Consider the following 21560-nt stretch of genomic DNA (forward strand, 5'->3'; position numbering starts at 1 on the left):
CTGAACTTTGTAGGTGGGAATTCTATCCATCATCAACTCATAGCTTGTACAAGTGCACTCATCATGTCCCACCGACCTACAAAAGTTATAGAACAAATGCTGCGAATTTTGTGTATACTTTTGTAACAAATGGAAGTTGTCTATAGCATGTTTTCTACATATTTGACAAATTGTGCACCACAAAGCAAGCAACGCGCTAGGTCTTGCTTGTGCTTTTGGTCTTAATGACATCGGTCCTCCTCTTGCAAGGTAATTTGCGAAAATCATGCGGTGATCCTTGTCATGACCTTGACCTTTGCATTTTACGCACCACACCTCTTCGCATACTTCTAGTCGAGCTATCATGTCCTACTTTAGACTTTGCATCTCCAGGCATAAATTCTTTAGCTGCACGTGGATCTACTGAACTCCCAAGTTAGGATCCTGTATTGGGGTCTCATGCAACCTCATCATGATTTCTAAGGCCTCTACTTGAGTCGTTAACTTATGTTTCGATGGTGCATTCCTCAGATGTGACGTTAGCAATGCTACAAACCATTCGCGATGTTGTCCATCCGTCAAATTCATATTAGCTTCATGAATCATGCATTTTAGTCTCTGGTCCAGCTCCCAAGGAGTCTTGCTTGGTAGCATCGTGATTACTTTAAATCCAATGATCGACTGTGATTCAGACTTCGGCCTGCTAAATTCTCTATTTAACATTGCTTGGATATCTACGATTCCCACATTGGGGTTATCATTTGAGTGCTTAATATACCAGGTCAGTGCATGGTCCTGTAGGGCGCTAACCAGTGTCGCTTTCTTGATATTATCATCTATAACTCCTTGCACTTCCCGTACAGCTCTTACAATGAACCTAAATTGGTCTCGATCCTCATTTCCCAATCCCTTGAGCACAGGAAAATTTATAGTGCTTGCCATATTAAATAGCGATGGTGGTGGAGGTGGTACAGGGGAAGATGGAGGTGATGGAGGTGTAGCTGGTGGCGGTGTCGGTGGGGGTGGTATTCGCAGAATTATTTGCCTTATCAGATGAATTTCACTATGCAAAAACACCTTCGTGGGTTCTTCCTTGTCCCCCAGTGGAGGTGAAATAAAGGGGCTATTTTTCGGTCCCTTACTTCCTTCGTTCCTGTAGGTGTTTCTACTTCGCACAGCACTGAACATCAAGGTAATTGCATAACCCTCTTTTCAAATAATAACATTTTAATCCAAGTATTCAAAGACTTTATGTACTTACCTCGTGGTCCTTTGAGAAAGCGTCGCTCTATCTCATTCTAACTAACCGAGGTATCAACCGCGAACTCAATAATGAATCCTCCTATAATCCGATCGAGCCAATGATCAATGACATGCATGATCTTATCCTTCAATGCTTCTAACCTACACACAAACTCTGGGGTCCACACAATAGGATCGTCAACTTTCCACCTTCCTTAGTTATCTACTAGCTTTGCGATCCACTCGTACAGCTTAGTAGGGAAATACACGAAGAAGATTTCATGGATCTCTGTGTATAGGTAGCGGTCTAACCACTCCTCTTTGGTCAGTCACAGGTTCCTGTTCTCTTGCACCACGAACACATGAATTCTTATGTCCAACGAGCCTTCAATTTCCTTCTTAGTTGGATTCCAATGATACAACAGCAGACATCTCTATACAGATTCTGGTCCTGACAACGGAACCATTTGTTGGCTTGATGGGGCCTGACCCAGGTTTGAAGTTAATTAAACAACCAAATCCCTACACTATTAGCCCTTTCGGCATCAGCCCACGAAGCGCGGACTGATGTCTCAACCGAAGCAGTATGGGGGGATTCTAGAACCAAGTTTCCGCACACTTGAGATGTCTGAGGTGTCAATTTTTTCCAACTATGCCTACCTTCTCGCAGGTTACTTCGTGCACTGTTCTAACCTGCAAAACCTTTGCGATATGTTATAATCACCTACACCCAGCCCTATCCAAGGGTTGAGATGCTTTCACACTACTATAGCAGTGATCTGAACTATTTCCCCAAATTATACTATGTATCTTACTTATCTTCTTACATATGTTAGTTAATTTTGTGTAAATAAATACTTTATCTCACATTCACTTAATCAACACAATCACATATGTTCGTGCATCATATAAACAGTACAAATGCAATTCATACCCAATACACTCAATGAATAAAACACGAAATAAATACACATGAATGATATAAAACTTCTCTTTATTAATGCTTCCAATTGTTACAGACTCAACATGCACTACGCACTCAGCTGCAAGGGTCAACGCACTTAGTTGTAGACTACTAAGTCTATGCACACTCAACTGTAGAGACTTCTCCTACTCTACGACCCAAAGACTCAACTTTTTCCCTTAGATCTTCCGTTATGCTTCTATTCCGTGATCATTTAACTGATTGATTATTTTACAACTTAGAGCCTCACTCTATTTATACAATCCCATGGTCCGCGGACCATGGGTATATCCCTATAGCCGACATTACATTACAAAATTAAGAGTGGAAATCCTTATGACTCATTTACAAGCTACGCGAGCCGCACCTAGAAAATGTGGAGTCTTTACATCAAAGTTACAATTTGTGACCAAAATCTAGGCTTTAAGCCCCAAAACCTCCCTTGGGGGATCCTGCGCCCAACAAGCATTACATTTTAAATGGAGGTCAAGTGACAGCTTGAAGGTGTGGTGGTGAAAGACTAGTGCTTGCTAGATTCCAGAGTGGATGTGGGTGCTAATGAAGACCAGTCATACATATATTTATTTATTGTTGAATATGTTTTCCATGTAAGCATTAAGGGAGGGTGTTGGAAGTAATGCTTTGATGTAATGTGTGAGTTTTCATTGTGAGTCCCTAAGTGTCATCTAGGTTTAAACCCTATATAGAAATTACCTGCATATCAATTCTAAAACACAGAAAATAAATAATGGGAGAGCATAACACATAAAACACATATACACAGATATTTTCCCCTAGATCGTAAAATCGGGACTACCATCTTGATTTTTCATTATGTTCCTTTCAATGTTACAATACATATTTATACATGCTGAAGCATCTAATACCATGGACCGAAAACCATCGCATCCAAAACCATGGACTAAAAACCATCATGTCCAAAACCATGTGCCAAAAACATGCACAAAGCCATAGGTAGGTCCTCCCAACCTAATATGGGGTCCAAAACCCCTACACCCCTCAAGCCCCCTGCGACTGCCCCCACTACACAATTGGCGCAATGAAGGGGGGGCTCTGCCCCCCTTCTAACCCCCCAGTTAGCTACATAGGCTAGTCGTGGAAACAATATAACACAACCCAACATTCTCCCACTTGTTGTTTTCTTTCCAGAGGGGCCCATAAGAGAGATTAGTCATTTATCCAACCCTACAATGCCCATTGTTTATCTACGCCAAGAGAACTTCTCAGACCTCACAGATTTTTTCAATGTATATACGGTATTCTTCAAAGTGTCTGCCTTTACCAGCAACACCTTTTTGTCTTCTATCATATCCCTCACAAAGTGATACTGAACATCAATGTGCTTTGTCTTTGAATGGTAAGCAGGGTTCTTTGCCAAGAAAATTGCACTTTGGCTGTCACAGTCTATCCTTATATCTCCTTGTACTAACCCCATACTTGAACACAATCTTTGCAACCAAACTGCTTCCTTTCTTGCATGATTGGCTGCCATGTATTTTGCATTTGTAGTTGATAATGCCACTACAGATTGTTTCTTACTCATCCAACTGACTACACCTCCAAACAAGCTAAACACATACCCACTTGTAGATCTTACTGATCCAGATATCTAGCCTAGTCTACATCAAAAAAGCCACGGATATCGAAAACTATGTCCAATCCTGGTCTTCCTTGGTAGCACAAACCATAATCACTAGTGCCACGCAAATACCTAAAAACCCACTTCACTGTTGTCCAATGCTCCTTCCCTGGTTTTGACATAAACCTGCTCAATACTCCCACTATATGTGCAATGTTTGGTCCAGTACAGACCATCGCATACGTCAGGCTACTAACTGCACTTGCATATGGAACATAGGACATATCTTCTTCCTCTTCTTGTGTCTTGGGACGCTGTTCAGCAGATAACTTTACACCTACAGGAATAGGAACCTTCACTGGTTTACAATCCTGTATATTAAACCTCTGCAATATTGTCTCAACATACTTCATTTTGTTTAACAAGAGTTTCCTCTTTGCCCGATCTCTTTTGATTTCCATGCCCAAAATATAGTTTGCAGCACCAAGATCTTTCATGTCCAATTTGGAGGACAATTAGTTCTTAAAGTCTTGGATAATTTCCTTGCCATTTCCAACTAGCAAAATACCATCCACATACAAGACTAGATAAATAACATAGTCACCAATTAATTTAAAATACACACAGCGATCTGCTTCGCTTCTGGTAAAGCAAATTCCCTGTATAAATGTATCAAATTTCTAATACCACATCCTTGATGACTGTTTTAACCCATACAGAGACTTGTTTAACTTGCATACTAGTTCTTTCTTACCCTTCACCGCAAAGCCTTCAGGTTGCTTCATGTAGTACTCCTCTTCAAGATCCCCGTGAAGAAATGATGTCTTCACATCCATCTGTTCTACCTCAAAATCAAAAGTAGCAGCAAAAGATAAAAGTAATCTAATGGAAGCTAACTTGGCAACAGGAGAAAAAATATCACCAAAATCAATTCTCGACACCTGGGGATAACCTTTTGCTACCAACCGAGCTTTGTATTTCTCCACCTTTCCTTCTGCATTTGTCTTCTTCTTGAACATCCATTTGCTGCCAAAGGGTTTCCTTCCAGTCGGCAACTCCACCAGATCCCAAGCCTCATTTTTTTGCAAAGATGCCATTTCATCAACCATGGCCTCTTTCCAGAGTTTTCCATCCTCTGAATTTACTGCTTCCTTCACAGTTTTTGGATCATCATTGGCAATAGATAAAGAAAAATTTGAATAGAAAGCAGATGGAATATACCTTTCTGGTTGCCTTCTTTCTCGAACTAATCTTCTCACACCCGGAGTTTGTGGCTCTTCATCTTCTGATTCCTCCTCTGTTGTAGAGTCTGATTCTTCCTCCTTTAGCTCAAACTCTATCTTCTCAGGCTCCTTTGGTTGGACTTCATGTTTAATAACATCTTTCACCTCTCTGAACACCACATCTCGGCTATACACAACCTTCCTTGTTACTGGGTTCCAAAGCTTATAACCCTTTAAACCATCCTTATACCCAATAAAGATGCACTTTTCTGATTTACTATCCAACCTGGTTTGTTTCTTCTTTGGAACATGTACATATGAAACACATCCAAATACCCTCAGATGTGAAAGAGAGGGTTTCTTACCAGTCATACCTCTTGTGTATTTTTATCCTCCAACACTGATGAAGGTGATCTGTTTACTAGGTAACATGTTGTCTCCACCGCCTCTACCTAGAATTCCTATCCTAACCTGACACCATTGAGCATGCTTCTTTCCCTTTCCATTAACATCTTGTTCATTCCTTTTGCAACTCCATTTTGTTGAGGTGTGTATGGAGTAGTCTTCTGTCGTGCTATACCACACTTCTTACAAAATTATTCAAATTCCTTACTGCAAAACTCTCCACCATTATCTGTCCTCAGCACCTTTATCTTCTTCTTTGTCTTGTTTTTCCACCAAAGCCTTTAATTCTTTAAACCTGTCAAAGACTTCAAATTTATTCTTAAGGAAATATATCCATGTATTCCTTGAGAAGTCATCTATAAATGATACATAGTACACAGACTTACCCAGTGATGGAACCTTCACAGGTCCAAACACATCACTATGCACAAGCTCTAATATATGCTTCGCCATCTTGCCACCAAAGGGGAAAGTCACCCGTTTCTACTTCCCATATACACAATTTTCATGGAAATCAAAATCCGGACAGTTATTACTCATACCTTCTACCATACCTTTACCATGAAGTATTTGAAGGCCCTTCTCTCTAATATGTCCAAGCCTTTGATGCCATAGAATGGTCTTCTCTCTAGAGACCACTAGATTTTCTGCTTGTCTTTTAGGAACCACAGAATTGTTGCACCCATCAACAACCGTGCTATCTCAAAGCTTCTACAGAGTTCCAATCCAAACTCCCCACATTAATACCAGTGCTCCCCGAACCATCTTGCGGTTATCCTTCTCGAACATTGTTTTTACACCTTCATCATCCAACTTGCTTACAAAACCAGATTTCTGGCCAATGTAGGAATATGCAGAACACCCGGAAGTGTTCTAACCCTTCCACCTTGCAAATTCATCTTTACTTTTCCGTGACCAACAATTCTAGCCTTCCTATCATCCCCTAAGAAGACATCACCACCATCGTATTTCTCATACTCGTTGAACCACTCTCTATGGAGAGTGAAGTGAAAGGATGTACCTAAGTTAATCAACCATGCCTCATGATCTACATGTGTACTTGAAGAAGCCAAGTACACATCCCCACCTTCATCTGAGGTGGCTTTCGCCTCTGCACAAGGAGCATCATCAGATCCCCTTCCTTTATCAGGAGCTTTAGATTTATAGTCCTTTTGTAGTGCCCTTCCTTTCTGCATTTCCAGCACACCACCTTTACAAGTTTTCCTGGAGATTTAGATCTCCCTCTAGATTTAGATCTCCCACTCGATGACTTATTTTTGTTTATGTTCTGGGACCGTCCTCATACAAACAAGATATCACCATTCTAGCTCTCCATATTTTTCCGTCTCATCTCCTCCATCAGCAAGGATGAGACTATTTCATCAAACTGTAAGGCAGTTGCATTGCTACCTATTGGAATAACCAGACTATCCCACGAATCTGGTAGAGAACACAACAAACTGATGCACTTATCTTCATCTAAAATTTTAATATCAACAGATGCTCACTGACTTACCACAGTATTAAATGCATTTAGATGCTCCGTCACCGAGTCTCCATCTTTCATCCTTAGTTTATACAGTTTTTTCCACAGGAATATTTTATTCACCGGAGACATAAATTGGTACAAAGTCCCTAACTTGTCCCACAAATCCTTCGTCGTAGCTTCCCCTGATACATTCAGCAATAATAAATCTGAGACACACAATCGTATTGTGCTCTTTGCCTTTCGATCCAACTTCTTCCATTCTTCATCAGACACTCTCGTTTATTTAGTATCCGTATCTATTGTGATCCACTGATCTTTATCCACCAACAAATTATCCGTCTTGAGTTTCCACAGCTCAAAACTCTGACCATTAAATTTCTCGATCTCTATCTTTCCTCTTCTTAGCATCTTCTTTCACCACCAGAATCGATCTCGTAGATCTCTCACTGAACAGGGTCTACCACAGGCCTGAGCAGAACCCCTCAGCAACAAAGGTGTCCCCTTGAAGCCAAAAAGGCTCTGATACCAAATATAGGTTTTAATCCCTGTACAAAAATTACCTGCATACGAATTCTAAAGCACAAAAAATAAACAATGCGAGAGCATAACACATAAAACACATATATACAAAAATTTTCCCCTAGATCCCAAAACTCGGACTACCAGCTTGATTTTTCATTATGTTCCTTTCAATGTTACAATACATATGTATACATGTCGAAGCATCCAATACCATGGACCGAAAACCATCGTGTCCAAAGCCATGGACTGAAAACCATCGCACCCAAAACCATGTGCGAAAAACATGCAAAAAACCATAGGTAGGTCTGCCCAACCTAATATAGGGTCCAAAACCCCTGCACCCCTCAAACCCCCTGTGAGTTCCCCCACTATGCAATCGGCGCAATGAAGGTGGGTGTTATGAAACCAGCTCACAAAAAGATAGAAAAGAGAGATCCACGCCTTAGAATTCAGCCTCTTCGAGGGGGCAACCTCCTTTACATTACATAAATGAACAATTCTTGGATGATACAAATGAAAAGACCTCCTTTCTATATATAGGAGTCTAAGGGGTCATAACATAATCATAGCCGACATAACAATAATAATGTAAGGGCACAATAATAACAATAGTGGGCTTCTATGGGGCACATTATTAACAATATGGGCACTACATGGGTACATCAATATAATAAGTGGGTTGTACTAATAACAATAAGGGGTTACACTAGTAGTATAGGGGCCTAACATGCCCCTCTCCTTCAAAAAGTGTTGTCCTCAACGCTTGAGTAGTTCTTGATGCTTCTATATAAAATTCTTGTCCTCCCATGGGGAATCTTCAGCGGGTAAGTTCTTCCACTTGATGGGATACTCTGAAATTGATCGATTTCGTAGCTGTCGGGTTCTTGTTTCTGTGACTGCTCCAGGTTCCAATATGATTTTTCCTTCCTTTTCAATATCTGGCAATATTTTTTGAATTGGGATCTTTTGCAACTTTTGAATAAGTGGCCATACTTCTTTGTCCTTCTTCCATTCATCCCTTGCTTCATTTATCCAATCTGGTTGGATAATAGAAATAGCACAAAACAATGCTTCCACATCCTCATCCTTGAAGAGTCTTCCCATTCGGTAAGGTCGCCATTTTTTAAGTGCATTTAGTATTGCCAACATTTCCTTCTCATAAATAGCTTGCTTTAGATGTAGCAGTAAAAATACCCAATCACCTACATCAAAACATTTTTCACTATGATGTTGATCTACCTGTTGTTTCGTTTGATTTTGCACCGAAGTGGCGTTATACTTTAAAAGCTGGAGAACTTGTTGTTGATGCTCGATGTGATCTTTCACTGCTTGAACCCTTTTCTTCTTGATATGTCCTTCTATCTCTAGAGTTTGAGGAGTGGTAATTTCTTCCAATCCTTTACAAGATATGGTCAAATTCATTTCTTGATGCTCGATGTGATCTTTCACTTCTTGAACATTTTTCTTCTTGATATGTCCTTCTATCTTGATAGTTTGAGGAGTGGTAATTTCGAACAATGAGTTACAAGATATGGTTGGATTCATTTCTTCTTTCTTGATGTGATCTTTCACTTCTTGCACCTTTTTCTTCTTGATATGTCCTTCTATCTTGAGAGTTTGAGGAGTGGTAATTCTTGCCAATGCTTTACAAGATATGGTCTGATTCATTTCTTCTTTCTTTGGGGTGGGGTCATGGCGTATATCTTCTTCTTTTGATGTTTCTTGATCCTTTTCTTCCTCCTCTTCATATTCTATGTAAAATAATTTCTTCTCAGCACACTTATGACCTTTATTGCATTTGCTATCACAATTGTAACAAATCCCTTTTTCTCTTTTTTCTTCCAATTGTTGTGGTGTAACCCTTGTAGGTTGTGGAAGGCTAGGAGAAGCAACACTTCCATCTTTATAGTTGTGAGGGGTACGCTTCTTGATTTCCATAATTTTGCTTTCCACTATGTCACAAAGCCCTTTTACTCTTTCCAATTTTTGTGGTGTTGCTCTAAAGAAGGTGTTGCTCTTTGTATCCTCATAATGTGCTATCAGTTCCTCCGTGCAAATTGACCACGTAACAAGTTGTTTACGAGAACAAAGCCATTTGTACCATAAAAATTGATCTGGTTCTAAATATGAAGATGCAATACATACCTTTTGTAACAGTTGTACACCATGTAGATAAAAATATTGCTCCATCTGAAGTATCCAATTTACCGGATCCTTGCCATCAAACTTCCTCATCTTACTTTTTCTTGATTTTAGGAGCTCGACCTTGAAACGACTGTAACTCTGTACTTTTGGATCTTTAAGTTCTGAAATTGCGACCTATAGTAGCCCTCTGTGTCCTCTTTCCAATGCCACCAGTCTGATCCAAATTGGATTCTCTAAGGAAGAGTTATGCACAATCTCCCAAGATGACCTGATTATAGACCTTTCCAGAAGAGCGAACTTGTATGAAGTGCCACGTGTCACTGTTTCGACCTTTAGATCTGAAAAATGCATACAAGAATCTACAGTCTATCCTCTTTCTGTACCTTCTTACAAAATTTCAATCCGATCCCCAGAGAGAAAGTTATGACGATTTTCCCCAGGTCACCTGTTTTGAATTTAATTCAGGAGTCTGCAAAAAGACCAACTTCCTCAAATCATATCTCCGCAAATATCGCGCAAAAAGCTCTGAAATTTGGACCCAAGGTTTAGTGTGATTTCTTCTCAAATGGGTTTTTTTTACGACTTCTGAAACGTCACAGAAAAAAGTTATAGCAAAAATGCCACGATGACCTGTTTGGAGCAGCGAAACCCTAGAATCCAAAGCTCTGATACCAAATGTTATGAAACCAGCTCACAAAAAGATAGAAAAGAGAGATCCACGCCTTAGAATTCAGCCTCTTCGAGGGGGAAACCTCCTTTACATTACATAAATGAACAATTCTTGGATGATACAAATGAAAATACCTCCTTTCTATATATAGGAGTCTAAGGGGTCATAACATAATCAGAGCCGACATAACAATAATAATGTAAGGGCACAATAATAACAATAGTGGGCTTCTATGGGGCACATTATTAGCAATATGGGCACTACATGGGTACATCAATATAATAAGTGGGTTGTACTAATAACAATAAGGGGTTACACTAGTAGTATAGGGGCCTAATAGTGGGGCTCCGCCCCCTTTCTAAACCCCAGTTAACTACATAAGCTAGTCGTGGAAAGAATATAACACAACCCAACATGTCAATCTAGAAGTATTCAGTTTCCTATGCGTGAGCTGTAGTAGCTATCTAGATGTGTCATTATTAGTGATCTAGATACTATAAATGTGTAACTCTTGAGATCAATAAAATATATGGCATGTTGTGTTGTGTGTAACTGATCTCTCTCGCTCTCTTTCATATTTCTAACAACATATACAGCGGCAGAGGGATTCCCATAGGTTTCTTTCATCTTCAAATTCAATTTAGCTCTGTTTAAGCCAATTATACAATTTGAACATGTCGAATTCACATTCTGTGTCTGCAATCTTAAAATATTTGTCAGCTAACAGGATGTGGTCCAGGTCTAAGGCATCAGAGGCCTTTGGGGTTTCCTACACTACAAAACAACCGATAGATGGCTTGTCTTTGTTCTTAGGAGCCATAATAACAAAACTGTAATATAGGATAACAAAAAAAAGTTTCAGAGATACCTTCAGATTAAGTGTACTATTTGTAGGCTCGGTATTGGCATGAACCTGTGAAAACAGGAACAGTGAAGGAAACAATGAAACATAAATTCAAGGAAGCAGGTGTAATGGGGCGAAGGGATATTTTGTCATCGGGATAAGGCTATCATCACAGGAAAGCCGTTACTGATCAACTAATTGGTAATTTAATGGAGGGAGATTAGGAATGGGAAGCAATAAATTGGTGGCAATGGATAGGCGGAAATGGATAGGTGGCAATAGGCACATGGCATGGAGTGGTTGGAGGTGGAAGGCACAGGAGATGTTACCACTAGCACAGTATCGGGAAGAGCGGGAAGGTAGATAGCCAGATTTTGAAAGGACGGAGGGGTGGGGGGGGGTGGTGGGGGTGGCGGTAAGCGGTAAGGAGTGAGGGGGGTGTGAAGTGCGGAGGTGATGAAACGTTACTGGAGAGCCTGTGCAGGAAAAAAACTTTTCACACCTCCCTGCTATTATCCCATATCATGGCGATGTGGTGCGAAGTGGCTTCCCCGTCATTGATATGGGTAGGGAGGAGGATCGCCATTGGTTTGTATATGCACTTTATCATTTGTTGACAAATGACCTTTTGTTGTATATGACTTTGACAAAAAACATAAAATGTTTATTTTCAAAATATGAATCACTGTTTTAAAGGTAATTAAGTGCTAATTTAAATTTAATCTAACTTGGGCGCATTTAGACTAGCAACGCTTATTCAACTATTTCGCTAATTAATCCTAATCTAATAGAACTTGGCCAAATTTTGAGTATATTAGGCCATTTATTTATCCTATTCTATCATGTCTTCTAATGTTCAACCATGTTTAAACAGTTTGGTGACCTTATTCACTAATCTAAAACATAAATTTAAATGATTTGATCAAGGTTAAAATCTTTGATCCAAATAAGAAGGAAAGGTTGTGGCATTAAAACAAGTTGCACACAAAACCTTTATTTATTACAAATTCATTTTATTTCATGAAGTGGCATTTAAAAAAACACACATATACAATTTTTGGATTTTCTTTTGGTGGGGCTTTATTTCATCTCTTTTTTTTATTTTCTATTTTTTCATATTTCCATTTTTTCTTTATTTTTTCTTACCCTCTTTTATAAAATAAAAAATAACTTATCAAAAATAAATCATGTTACCCCGGGTTGCTTTCATCATTGTATATTTTTATTTTTTATGAATTAATAACCATTTCTCTTTGTATTATTTGTTATATGTATCTCCTTTAATGCAATTTTGTATCCATTCACTTCTGAACATGCTAGAGTTGTTATCCTTAATACATAGACCAGCAATGTTTGAGCAATTATTTATTGTGATATATGTCTCATAAGTTATTTTGATTAACTATTTAATAAAAATAATTATTTTAAAATCTCATTTGTTGTATTGTTTGATCAATCTTCATTATCATACGCTAAAAATAATCATTGTAGGTCGCAAAATGTAAGTAAATCCTGGGTAATAAATAGATAGGTTATATATACATGTATTCCAGTTGAAAACCACCCTATCTATCACTTAGCTTGTGGTCATCAACACCCTATCCATCCTATCACATTTTTATTGAGAAATTGGTTCCATTATATCCAGTCAGAGCCAATATTCCAAGTGGATAAGGGACGGTATTCAAGTCCCCAACCCGGTGGTTTTCCCCCATGTTGTTGCGGTGATTTTCGAGGCTTCAACAATATGTTATAGATGTGTTCTACACGTGTAAGATTTCATTTTAATATAATTAACATTTTTTCTAATTAATTTTATTATAAGGTTAATATAATACAAATTTACTTTTTAATATGGGAGAGAAAATTAAATATTATATCTCTTCTTTTAAGTAAAAGATATATTTTTGTTAATTTTACTATAAAATAATTTCTCAAATTTATTGATGATAATGTTTATTATTCTATGAGACTGATTTCAAAGATAAAGGAAAAATGGGCTTTCTATTTTTCAATTAAGTGAATGTTTTAGGGATTTTAGTGAATTTGAATTATTAACGGGAATTATTTTATTATTATTTTCATTTATTAGGTATTGGTTTAATGAAGTAATTATTTTAGTTGATTTCGTTTCAAATATGATTAGAAATTGGGAAAAAAATATATGTGTACAATCTCAGTAATGATTTAAAATTGGAAAAATTATATTTTTAAGTTGTTTATTTTACACAATTCACCTACAAATAATAGTTAATGTGATTCTTTCTTAGCAACTAGCCATTTAATTTTATTTTTTAATTATGAAAATGAAACTTACTTTTTTATATATATATTTATATAAACCTTGTGAATCTCAAGGAAATATGTATTCCTTTTCAATCAAAGAAAAAATTTATAATATTCAAAATTAATTGGATAATCTCATAAAATCCTTGTGAACCTAAACTTTATTACCTATTTTTAATTATATTGTTTTTATTTCTATAAATATACTATAATCTTTTTCCCTCTTAGACCCATATGTTTTTCACCACCCTTTTATTTGGATTATGTCCATTGAATACATTTGACGATCATGGATTCACTCTATCTCCATGCAAAACATGGGACAATAGCCTTCTTAGTGTGTTTATATGATATTTCCATTTCTTGTTTGTTTGTATGTTATTCCATATATTACTTGATGTTGAGTTGTTAAGTTAGGATTATGGAGGTTTTCTATTATTTGTCAGTAATTGATGTACAAGTTCAAGAATGTGGCATGTAATGGACATGGTTTCAAAGCCTCAACATCTTCATTCCATATAGTTAAAAATAACTTAAATTTGTGTAGTATCCTTGAGTAATTTTATTCTTTGTATTTGTAATTATATGGTATGTGGCCTTTTCATTTGTATTAAAAGTAGGGCAAGTAGATGGCGTTCCGAATTTTTTGGAGGAAACAATGTGACGTTCGATTGTGATCATCCATGGTCCAATGCCGCTTTGTAACAAACATTGTCTCAATATGAAAATGAACCATGGTCAATCATGTTTATTTTAGGGTTTACAATATTTATCTTAGTTTTTATAATGTTAATCTCTTGGTTTTAATATATTCCCTTGGGTTTATAATACCTTAAGGTTTTAGAATTAATCCCTTGGGTTTATCACTCCCTTTGGTTTATAATATAAATCCCTTGGGTTTATTAATCTAAGAGTTAATATATTAATGTCACATTGTGACAATATTGTTTCAATATGAAAATAAATCATGGTCAACCATGGTCCAACGTATCATGGTGAGAAATATTGTCTCAATATGAAAATCAATCATGGTCAACCATGGTCCAACATCACATTGTGACAAGGATTGTCTCAATATGGAAATCAGCCATCGTAAACCATGTTTATTTTAGGGTTTATAATATTTATCTTAGGGTTTATATATCTTGGGTTTATAATTTGTATTCCTTAGGTTTATAATATAAATCCCTTGGGTTTATTAATCTAAGGATTCATATTCCTTGGGTTTAATATTATTCACTTAGGTTTATAATCCCTTGGGTTTTTACTATTATTCCCTAGTGTTTATTATTCCCTTAGATTTATAATACCATCCATGGTTAACCATGGTCCAATGTCACATTGTGACAAACATTCTCTCAATCATGATCAACCATGGTCAACCATCGTCCAACATCACATTGTGATAAGGATTGTCTCAATATCAAAATAAACCATAGTCAACCATGTTTATTTTAGTGTTTATAATATTTATCTTACGGTTTATATACCTTGGGTTTATAATATTAGTCCCTTGGGTTTAGTCAATCATGGTCAACCTCGGTCATCCATGGTCAACCATGTTTTATAAAATCAGACAAGTTCATCCATGGTCAATCATGATCAACATTGGTCGAACGTCGCATTCTGACAAAGATTGTCTTCATATGAAAATCATTGAAAATCAATCATGGTTTAACATAGTTAACCATGGTCCAAGGATTATCTCAATATGAAAATCAACCAAGATAAACCATGTTTATTCTAGTGTTTATAATATTTATCTTAGGGTTTATATACCTTGGGTTTATAATAATTTTTAATATTATTCCCTTGGGTTCATAATCCCTTCGAGTTTTAGTATTAATCCCTTGGGTTTATTATTCCCTTGGGATCATAATGTCAATCTCTTGGGTTTATTATTCCCTTGGGATTATAATACCAATCATGGTCAACCATGGTCAACCATAGCCAACATGGTCAACCATGGTCGAATCTCACATTATCAAAAATCAACCATAGTCAACCATGGTCCAATGTCACATTGTGAGAAATATTGTCTTGATAAAAATAAATCATGGTCAACCATGGTCACCCATGGCCCAACTTTGCATTTCGACAAGAATTGTCTCAATATGAAAATTAACCATGGTCAATCATGGGCAACCATGTTTTTAGGGTTTTGAACAAGAACTTGTTATAGTTGGAACAACAACTTCTTATAGTGGCATCATTCTTGGAACAACAAGTTCTTATGGGTGGAATCATTCTTGAAACTGTCTGACTTAATGCATGTAAATTTGTCATTAATTCCTATGTCAAGTTAAATATGGTTTTCTCATTTTGAACTTCATATTATTTTTCATTTTATTTTTTCTAGAATATATATCAATATTTTGTACCACATCAATAGTGAAATCTCAACATCAATATTTTATAATATTAATCCCTTGAGTTTTTGACAAAGGTTTTCTCAATATGGAAATCAATCATGGTCTACCACGGCTAATCATGGTCAACCATGGTGAACCATGGTCGAAGGTCGCATTGTGAGAAGATTGTCTCAATATCAAAATCAATCATGGTCAACCATGGTGAAACATCACATTGTGACAAAGATTGTGTCAATATGAAAATGAACCATAATCAACCACATTTATTTTAGGGTTCAAAATATTTATCTTAGGGTCTATATACCTTGGGTTTATAATATTAATCCCTTCAGTTTAATATTATTCTCTTGGGTTTATAATCCCTAGGGTTTTTCGTATTAGTGCCTTGGGTTTATTATACCATTGGGCTTATAATATTAATCGATTGGGTTTATTAATCTAAGGGTTCATTTATATAGGGTATTATATTATTCATAGGGTTTATAATATTAATCCTTTGGTTTAATATAAATCCCTCGGGTTTATAATCATGGTCAATAAGGGTCCAACGTCGCATTGTGACAAGAATTGTCTCAATATGGAACTCAACCATGGTCAACCATGGTCCAACGTCACATTATGACAAGGATCGTCTCAATATGAAAATCAACCAAGGTCAACCATGTATATATTAGTGTTTATAATATTTATCTTAGGGTTTATATACCTTGCTTTTATAATATTAGTCTCTTGGGTTTAATAGTATTCAACCATGGTCAACCATGGTTGAGCGTCACATTGTGATAAAGATTATATAAATATGAAAATCAATTATTGTCTCAACCATGGTCCAACATAGCATTATGAAAAAGATTGTCTAAATATGATAATCATGGTCAACCTTCGTCAACCATGGTCCAACGTCGCATTGTGACAAAGATTGTCTCGATATAAAAATCAATCATTGTGTCAACCATGGTCAACCATGGCCATCCATGGTCAACCATGGTCAAATGTCACATTGTGACAAAGATTGTGTTTATATGAAAAGAAACCATGCTTAAGCATGGTGAACCATGGTCCAACATCAGATTGTAACAAGGATTGTCTAAATATGAAAATGAACCATGCTAAACCATAGCCAACCATGTTTATATTAGTGTTTATAATTTTAGGGTTTATATACAATGGGTTTATAATATTAGTCCCTTGGGTTTCATATTATTCAACCATAGTCAACCATGGTCAACCATGTTTTATAAAATCAATTGTGGTCAACAATGGATAATAATGATCAACCTTGGTCAACCTTGGCCATCCATGGTCAATCATGGTCAAACATCGCATTACGAAAAATATTGTCTTGATATGAAAATCCACCATGGTTAAGCATGGTCAACCATTGTCCAACATTGGATTATAACAAGGATTGTCTTGATATGAAAATCAGTCATGGTCAACCATAGTCAACCATGTTTATTTTAGTGTTTATAATATTTATCTTAGGGTTTATATACCTTGGGTATATAATATTAGTCCCTTAGGTTTAATATTATTCTCTTGGGTTCATAATCCCTCGAGGTTTTAGTATTAACCCATCGAGTTTATTATTCCCTTAGCTTTATAACATCAATCCCTTGGGTTTATTATTCCCTTGGGTTTATAATATCAATCATGGTCAATTATAGTCAACCATGGTCAACCACGCTCAACCATGGTCGAATGTCGCATTGTAACAAAGATTGTCTCAATATTAAAATCAACCATGGTCCAATGTTGCATTGTGAGAAAGAATGTCTCAATATGAAAATCAATCATGGTCAACCATGTTCCAACATCACATTGTGACAAGGATTGTCTTAGTATGGAAATCAACCATTGTCAATGATGTTTATTTAGGGTTTATAATATTTATCTTAGGGTTTATATACCTTGGGTTTATAATTTTTATTCCTTGGGTTTATAATATCAATATCTTCGGTTTTTTAATCTAAGGGTTCATATCTACGTTCATAATACCTTGGGTTTATTATTCCCTTGGATTTATAATACCATCCATGGTTAACCATGGTCCAATGTCACATTGTGACAAACATTCCCTCGATCATGTTCAACCATGGTCCAACGTCACATTGTGACAAGGATTGTCTCAATATGAAAATCAACCATGCTCAACCATAGTCAACCGTGTTTATATTAGTGTTTATAATCTTAGGGTTCATATACCTTAGGTTTAAAAAATTAGTCCCTTGGGTTTAATATTATTCAACCATGGTCAATCATGGTCAAGATTGGTCAACCTTGGCCATCCATGGTCAATCATGGTCAAACATCGCATTATGACTAAGATTGCCTTGATATGAAAATCAACCATGGTTAAGCATGGTCAATCATAGTCAACCATATTTATTTTAGTGTTTATAATATTTACCTTAGTGTTTATATACCTTGGGTATATAATATTAGTCCCTTGGGTTTAATATTATTCCCTTGGTTTCATAATCCCTCGGGGTTTTAGTATTAATCCACTGGGTTTATTATTCCCTTGGCTTTATAATATGAATCCCTTGGGCTTATTATTCCCTTGGGTTTATCATATAAATCATGGTCATCTATGGTCCAAGGTCACATTTTGACAAGGATTGTCTCAATATGAAATCAACCATGGTCAATCATGTTTATTTTGGTGTTTATAATATTTATCTTACTGTTGATATACCTTGGGTTTATAATATTAGTCCCTTGGGTTTAGTCAATCATGGTCAACCTTGGTCAACCATGTTTTATAAAATCAAACATGGTCATCCATGGTCAATCATGATCAACCATGGTCGAACTTCGCATTGTGACAGATATTATCTTGATATGAACATCAATAAAAATCAACCATGGTTTAGTATGGTCAACCATGGGCCACAATGGTCAAGTATGGTCAATCATGGGCTCAATATGAAAACCAAACATGGTTAACCATGTTTATTTTAGTGTTTATAATATTTATCTTAGGGTTTATATACCTTGTGTTTATAATCTTAGTCCCTTAGGTTTAATATTGTTCCTATTGGGTTCATAATTCCTTGGGATTTTAGTCTTAATCCCTTGGGTTTATTATTCCCTTGAGTTGATAATATCAATCATGGGCACCCATGGTCAATCATAGGCAACGATAGTCAACCATGGTCACCCACAGTTCAACTTTGCATTGTGACAAGGATTGTCTTAACATGAAAATGAACCATTGTCAATCATGGTCAACCATGTTGATTTTAGGGTTTTTAATATTTATCTTAGGGTTTATATACTTTGCGTTTATAATATTAATCTCTTGGGTTAAATATTATTCTGTTGGGTTTATAATCCCTTGGGGTTTTAGTATTAATCCTTTGGTTTTATAGTATCAATCCCTTGGGTTTAAAATTATTTCGTTGGGTTTATAATCCCTTGGGATTTTAGTATTAATCCTTTGGGTTTATAATATAATCCCTTGGGTTTCTTATTCATAGGGTTTAATATTATTCCCTTGGATTTATAATATTACTCACTAAGGCTTATAGTATAAATACGTTGGATTTAATATTAATTAATATGTTAATATTTAAATTAATAATTTTTAATACAATATTTTCTTAATGCATAATTAATATGTTAATATTTAATATTAGGATTTATATAAGTTTTATAATATGGGATTTGATATTAAGGTTTATAATATTAAGTTCAAAATATATGTACTACATGTGATTGTGCTAGTATTAGAATTCTATGGCATTATTTCCTCCTTAACTCCTGAATGGTCTAATATTTTCTTCTTACCCTTAAATTAAAAATAAAATTTTCCAATAAAAATAGAAACAATTAGGAAAAATATGATAAGTTCCATATTACTTATCGTATTACTTAGCTTTTTTTAAGCCTAAGATATCCTCCTGTAACCATACTTTCAATGCAAAAAAAAGAGAGGCTTATTTGGATTAACAGAGCAGAAACTGTTTACTTTGTCAATTTGCCGCGAATAAGCACATGCGTCCGTTACCAATTCAGTTGTAACAAAATGATACAATCTCTCGCAAAAAGTAACCGTAGGCAACCATGTTGCACCTTCTCAACCTAAAAAAACTGTGCGTCATGCTATGGGCAAGAAGCGGCTCCCTCTTCGTCGCTGATTCTAGAACCCCCTGTGCACATGGCCCATCGCAGAATACTAATGCGGCAACCCGTTGTTTGAAAGCACGGTACATGTCCAACTGTGACTAATTCCTATAGCAAATAGTTGTGCAGAGATCCGCACGATCCGGTTTGTATAATCCTACGCGGATCTGCACAATCGAGTGGGAATCCCAGCCTGCTGAGGAGATATAACAGATTACATGGTACCGAGAAAGCAGCACATCCACCTCCCGGTTCTATATATTTGCAAATCTCTCCCAGTTCACCAATCAAATAACAATCAAGGTGAAGTCTAATTATTTTTGAGCGGCCATTCAATCCTTGTTGAAATGGCGCTCGTACAACTGGTCGCGATGTTCAGTTTCTTATGGATAGCTCCTGCAGCTTATGCCCTAGATAGTGACTGGCAATCCGCACATGCAACATTTTACGGTGGCAGCGATGCCTCGGGGACAATGGGTAAGTTTATAGTTCGACAGAACTCCACTCGTATGGAATTAGTGCATAGTCACAGGCTCAAAAAATTTCATTTGGGTTTACTGGTTTCATTTTAATTTCCTGTATTGGCTATTGGTTGAGCAATTCCATGTTGAAATTACTTTAACAGGTGGTGCATGTGGATACGGTAATTTGTATAGCCAAGGGTATGGAACGAACACCGCAGCTTTGAGTACAGCGCTTTTCAACAATGGACTTACATGTGGAGCCTGCTACGAAATGAAATGCGACGAACAGAACGATCCTGAGTGGTGTTTACCGGGCAGTGTGACCATTACTGCTACTAACTTCTGTCCCCCAAATAATGCTCTTCCCAATGACAATGGAGGATGGTGCAATCCACCTCTCCAACACTTCGACATGGCTCAAACTGCTTTTCAACAAATTGCCATTTACAAGGGTGGCATTGTTCCCATCATGTTCAGAAGGTATTTAATTCTTATTCTAATTACTCTGTTCATGCTATATTTACTTTCTTGAATACTAACAATCTATTTCACATGTTGAGAGTAAATGGGAGGAAATGCTAAGCTGCAAGGTTAATATTTATGTGTGCAGAGTACCATGCGCGAGGAAAGGAGGAGTTCGATTCACGATCAATGGGCACTCTTACTTCAATTTGGTGCTCATTACAAACGTAGGAGGTGCAGGGGATGTCCAATCGGTCTCCATCAAAGGTTCCAGCACTGGTTGGCAGTCAATGTCCCAGAACTGGGGACAGAATTGGCAGAGCGGTTCCTATTTGGATGGGCAGAGTCTTTCCTTCCGGGTCACCACCAGCGATGGCAAAACTGTCACTTCGTATAACGTCGCTCCTGCAGATTGGCAATTCGGTCAGACATTTGAAGGACAACAATTCTAATCTAGTTTCATTTGCATAATGCTGGTTTGTACGCGAGTAACGTGGAAACCACGAAGCCGAGGTGGCACAAGAATATCCATCGCTTTTTAAGTGAATTTTACTCGCGCAGTGTATTTAGGGTGTATTCCTAGGCGTGGGTAGATTGCCACCCGCTTCTACCAGTCGCTTATTTATAAAATTGTTTTTTATACAATTCGTATCGTTTCAATGAGATCTCGAAGATCGTCAAATTACTGAGCGACATATTGTATTTGTGGCATACATCTCCTTTTGCTTAAATTGCAGGCAGCTTAGTTGGTTTGACAGCACAATA

The 21560-nt window shown here is 36.8% G+C and overlaps 1 protein-coding gene across 1 annotated transcript; it reads left to right on the forward strand.

Annotated features, from left to right (window-relative positions):
- The first annotated feature begins 20216 nt into the window (after positions 1 to 20216).
- LOC149164865 (expansin-A2-like) lies at positions 20217 to 21247 on the forward strand. The gene is made up of 3 exons (XM_089431020.1): positions 20217 to 20346; positions 20495 to 20813; positions 20944 to 21247. Exons 1-3 carry the CDS (start codon positions 20217 to 20219, stop codon positions 21245 to 21247), a joined length of 753 nt encoding a protein of 250 aa, XP_089287146.1.
- The last annotated feature ends 313 nt before the right edge of the window (positions 21248 to 21560 follow it).

The sequence above is a fragment of the Pinus tabuliformis genome, chromosome 5_1 (genome assembly GCF_031772625.1).
Source record: "Pinus tabuliformis cultivar Carrire ecotype Pingquan chromosome 5_1, CPIR1, whole genome shotgun sequence".
Classification (NCBI taxonomy): Eukaryota; Viridiplantae; Streptophyta; class Pinopsida; order Pinales; family Pinaceae; genus Pinus; species Pinus tabuliformis.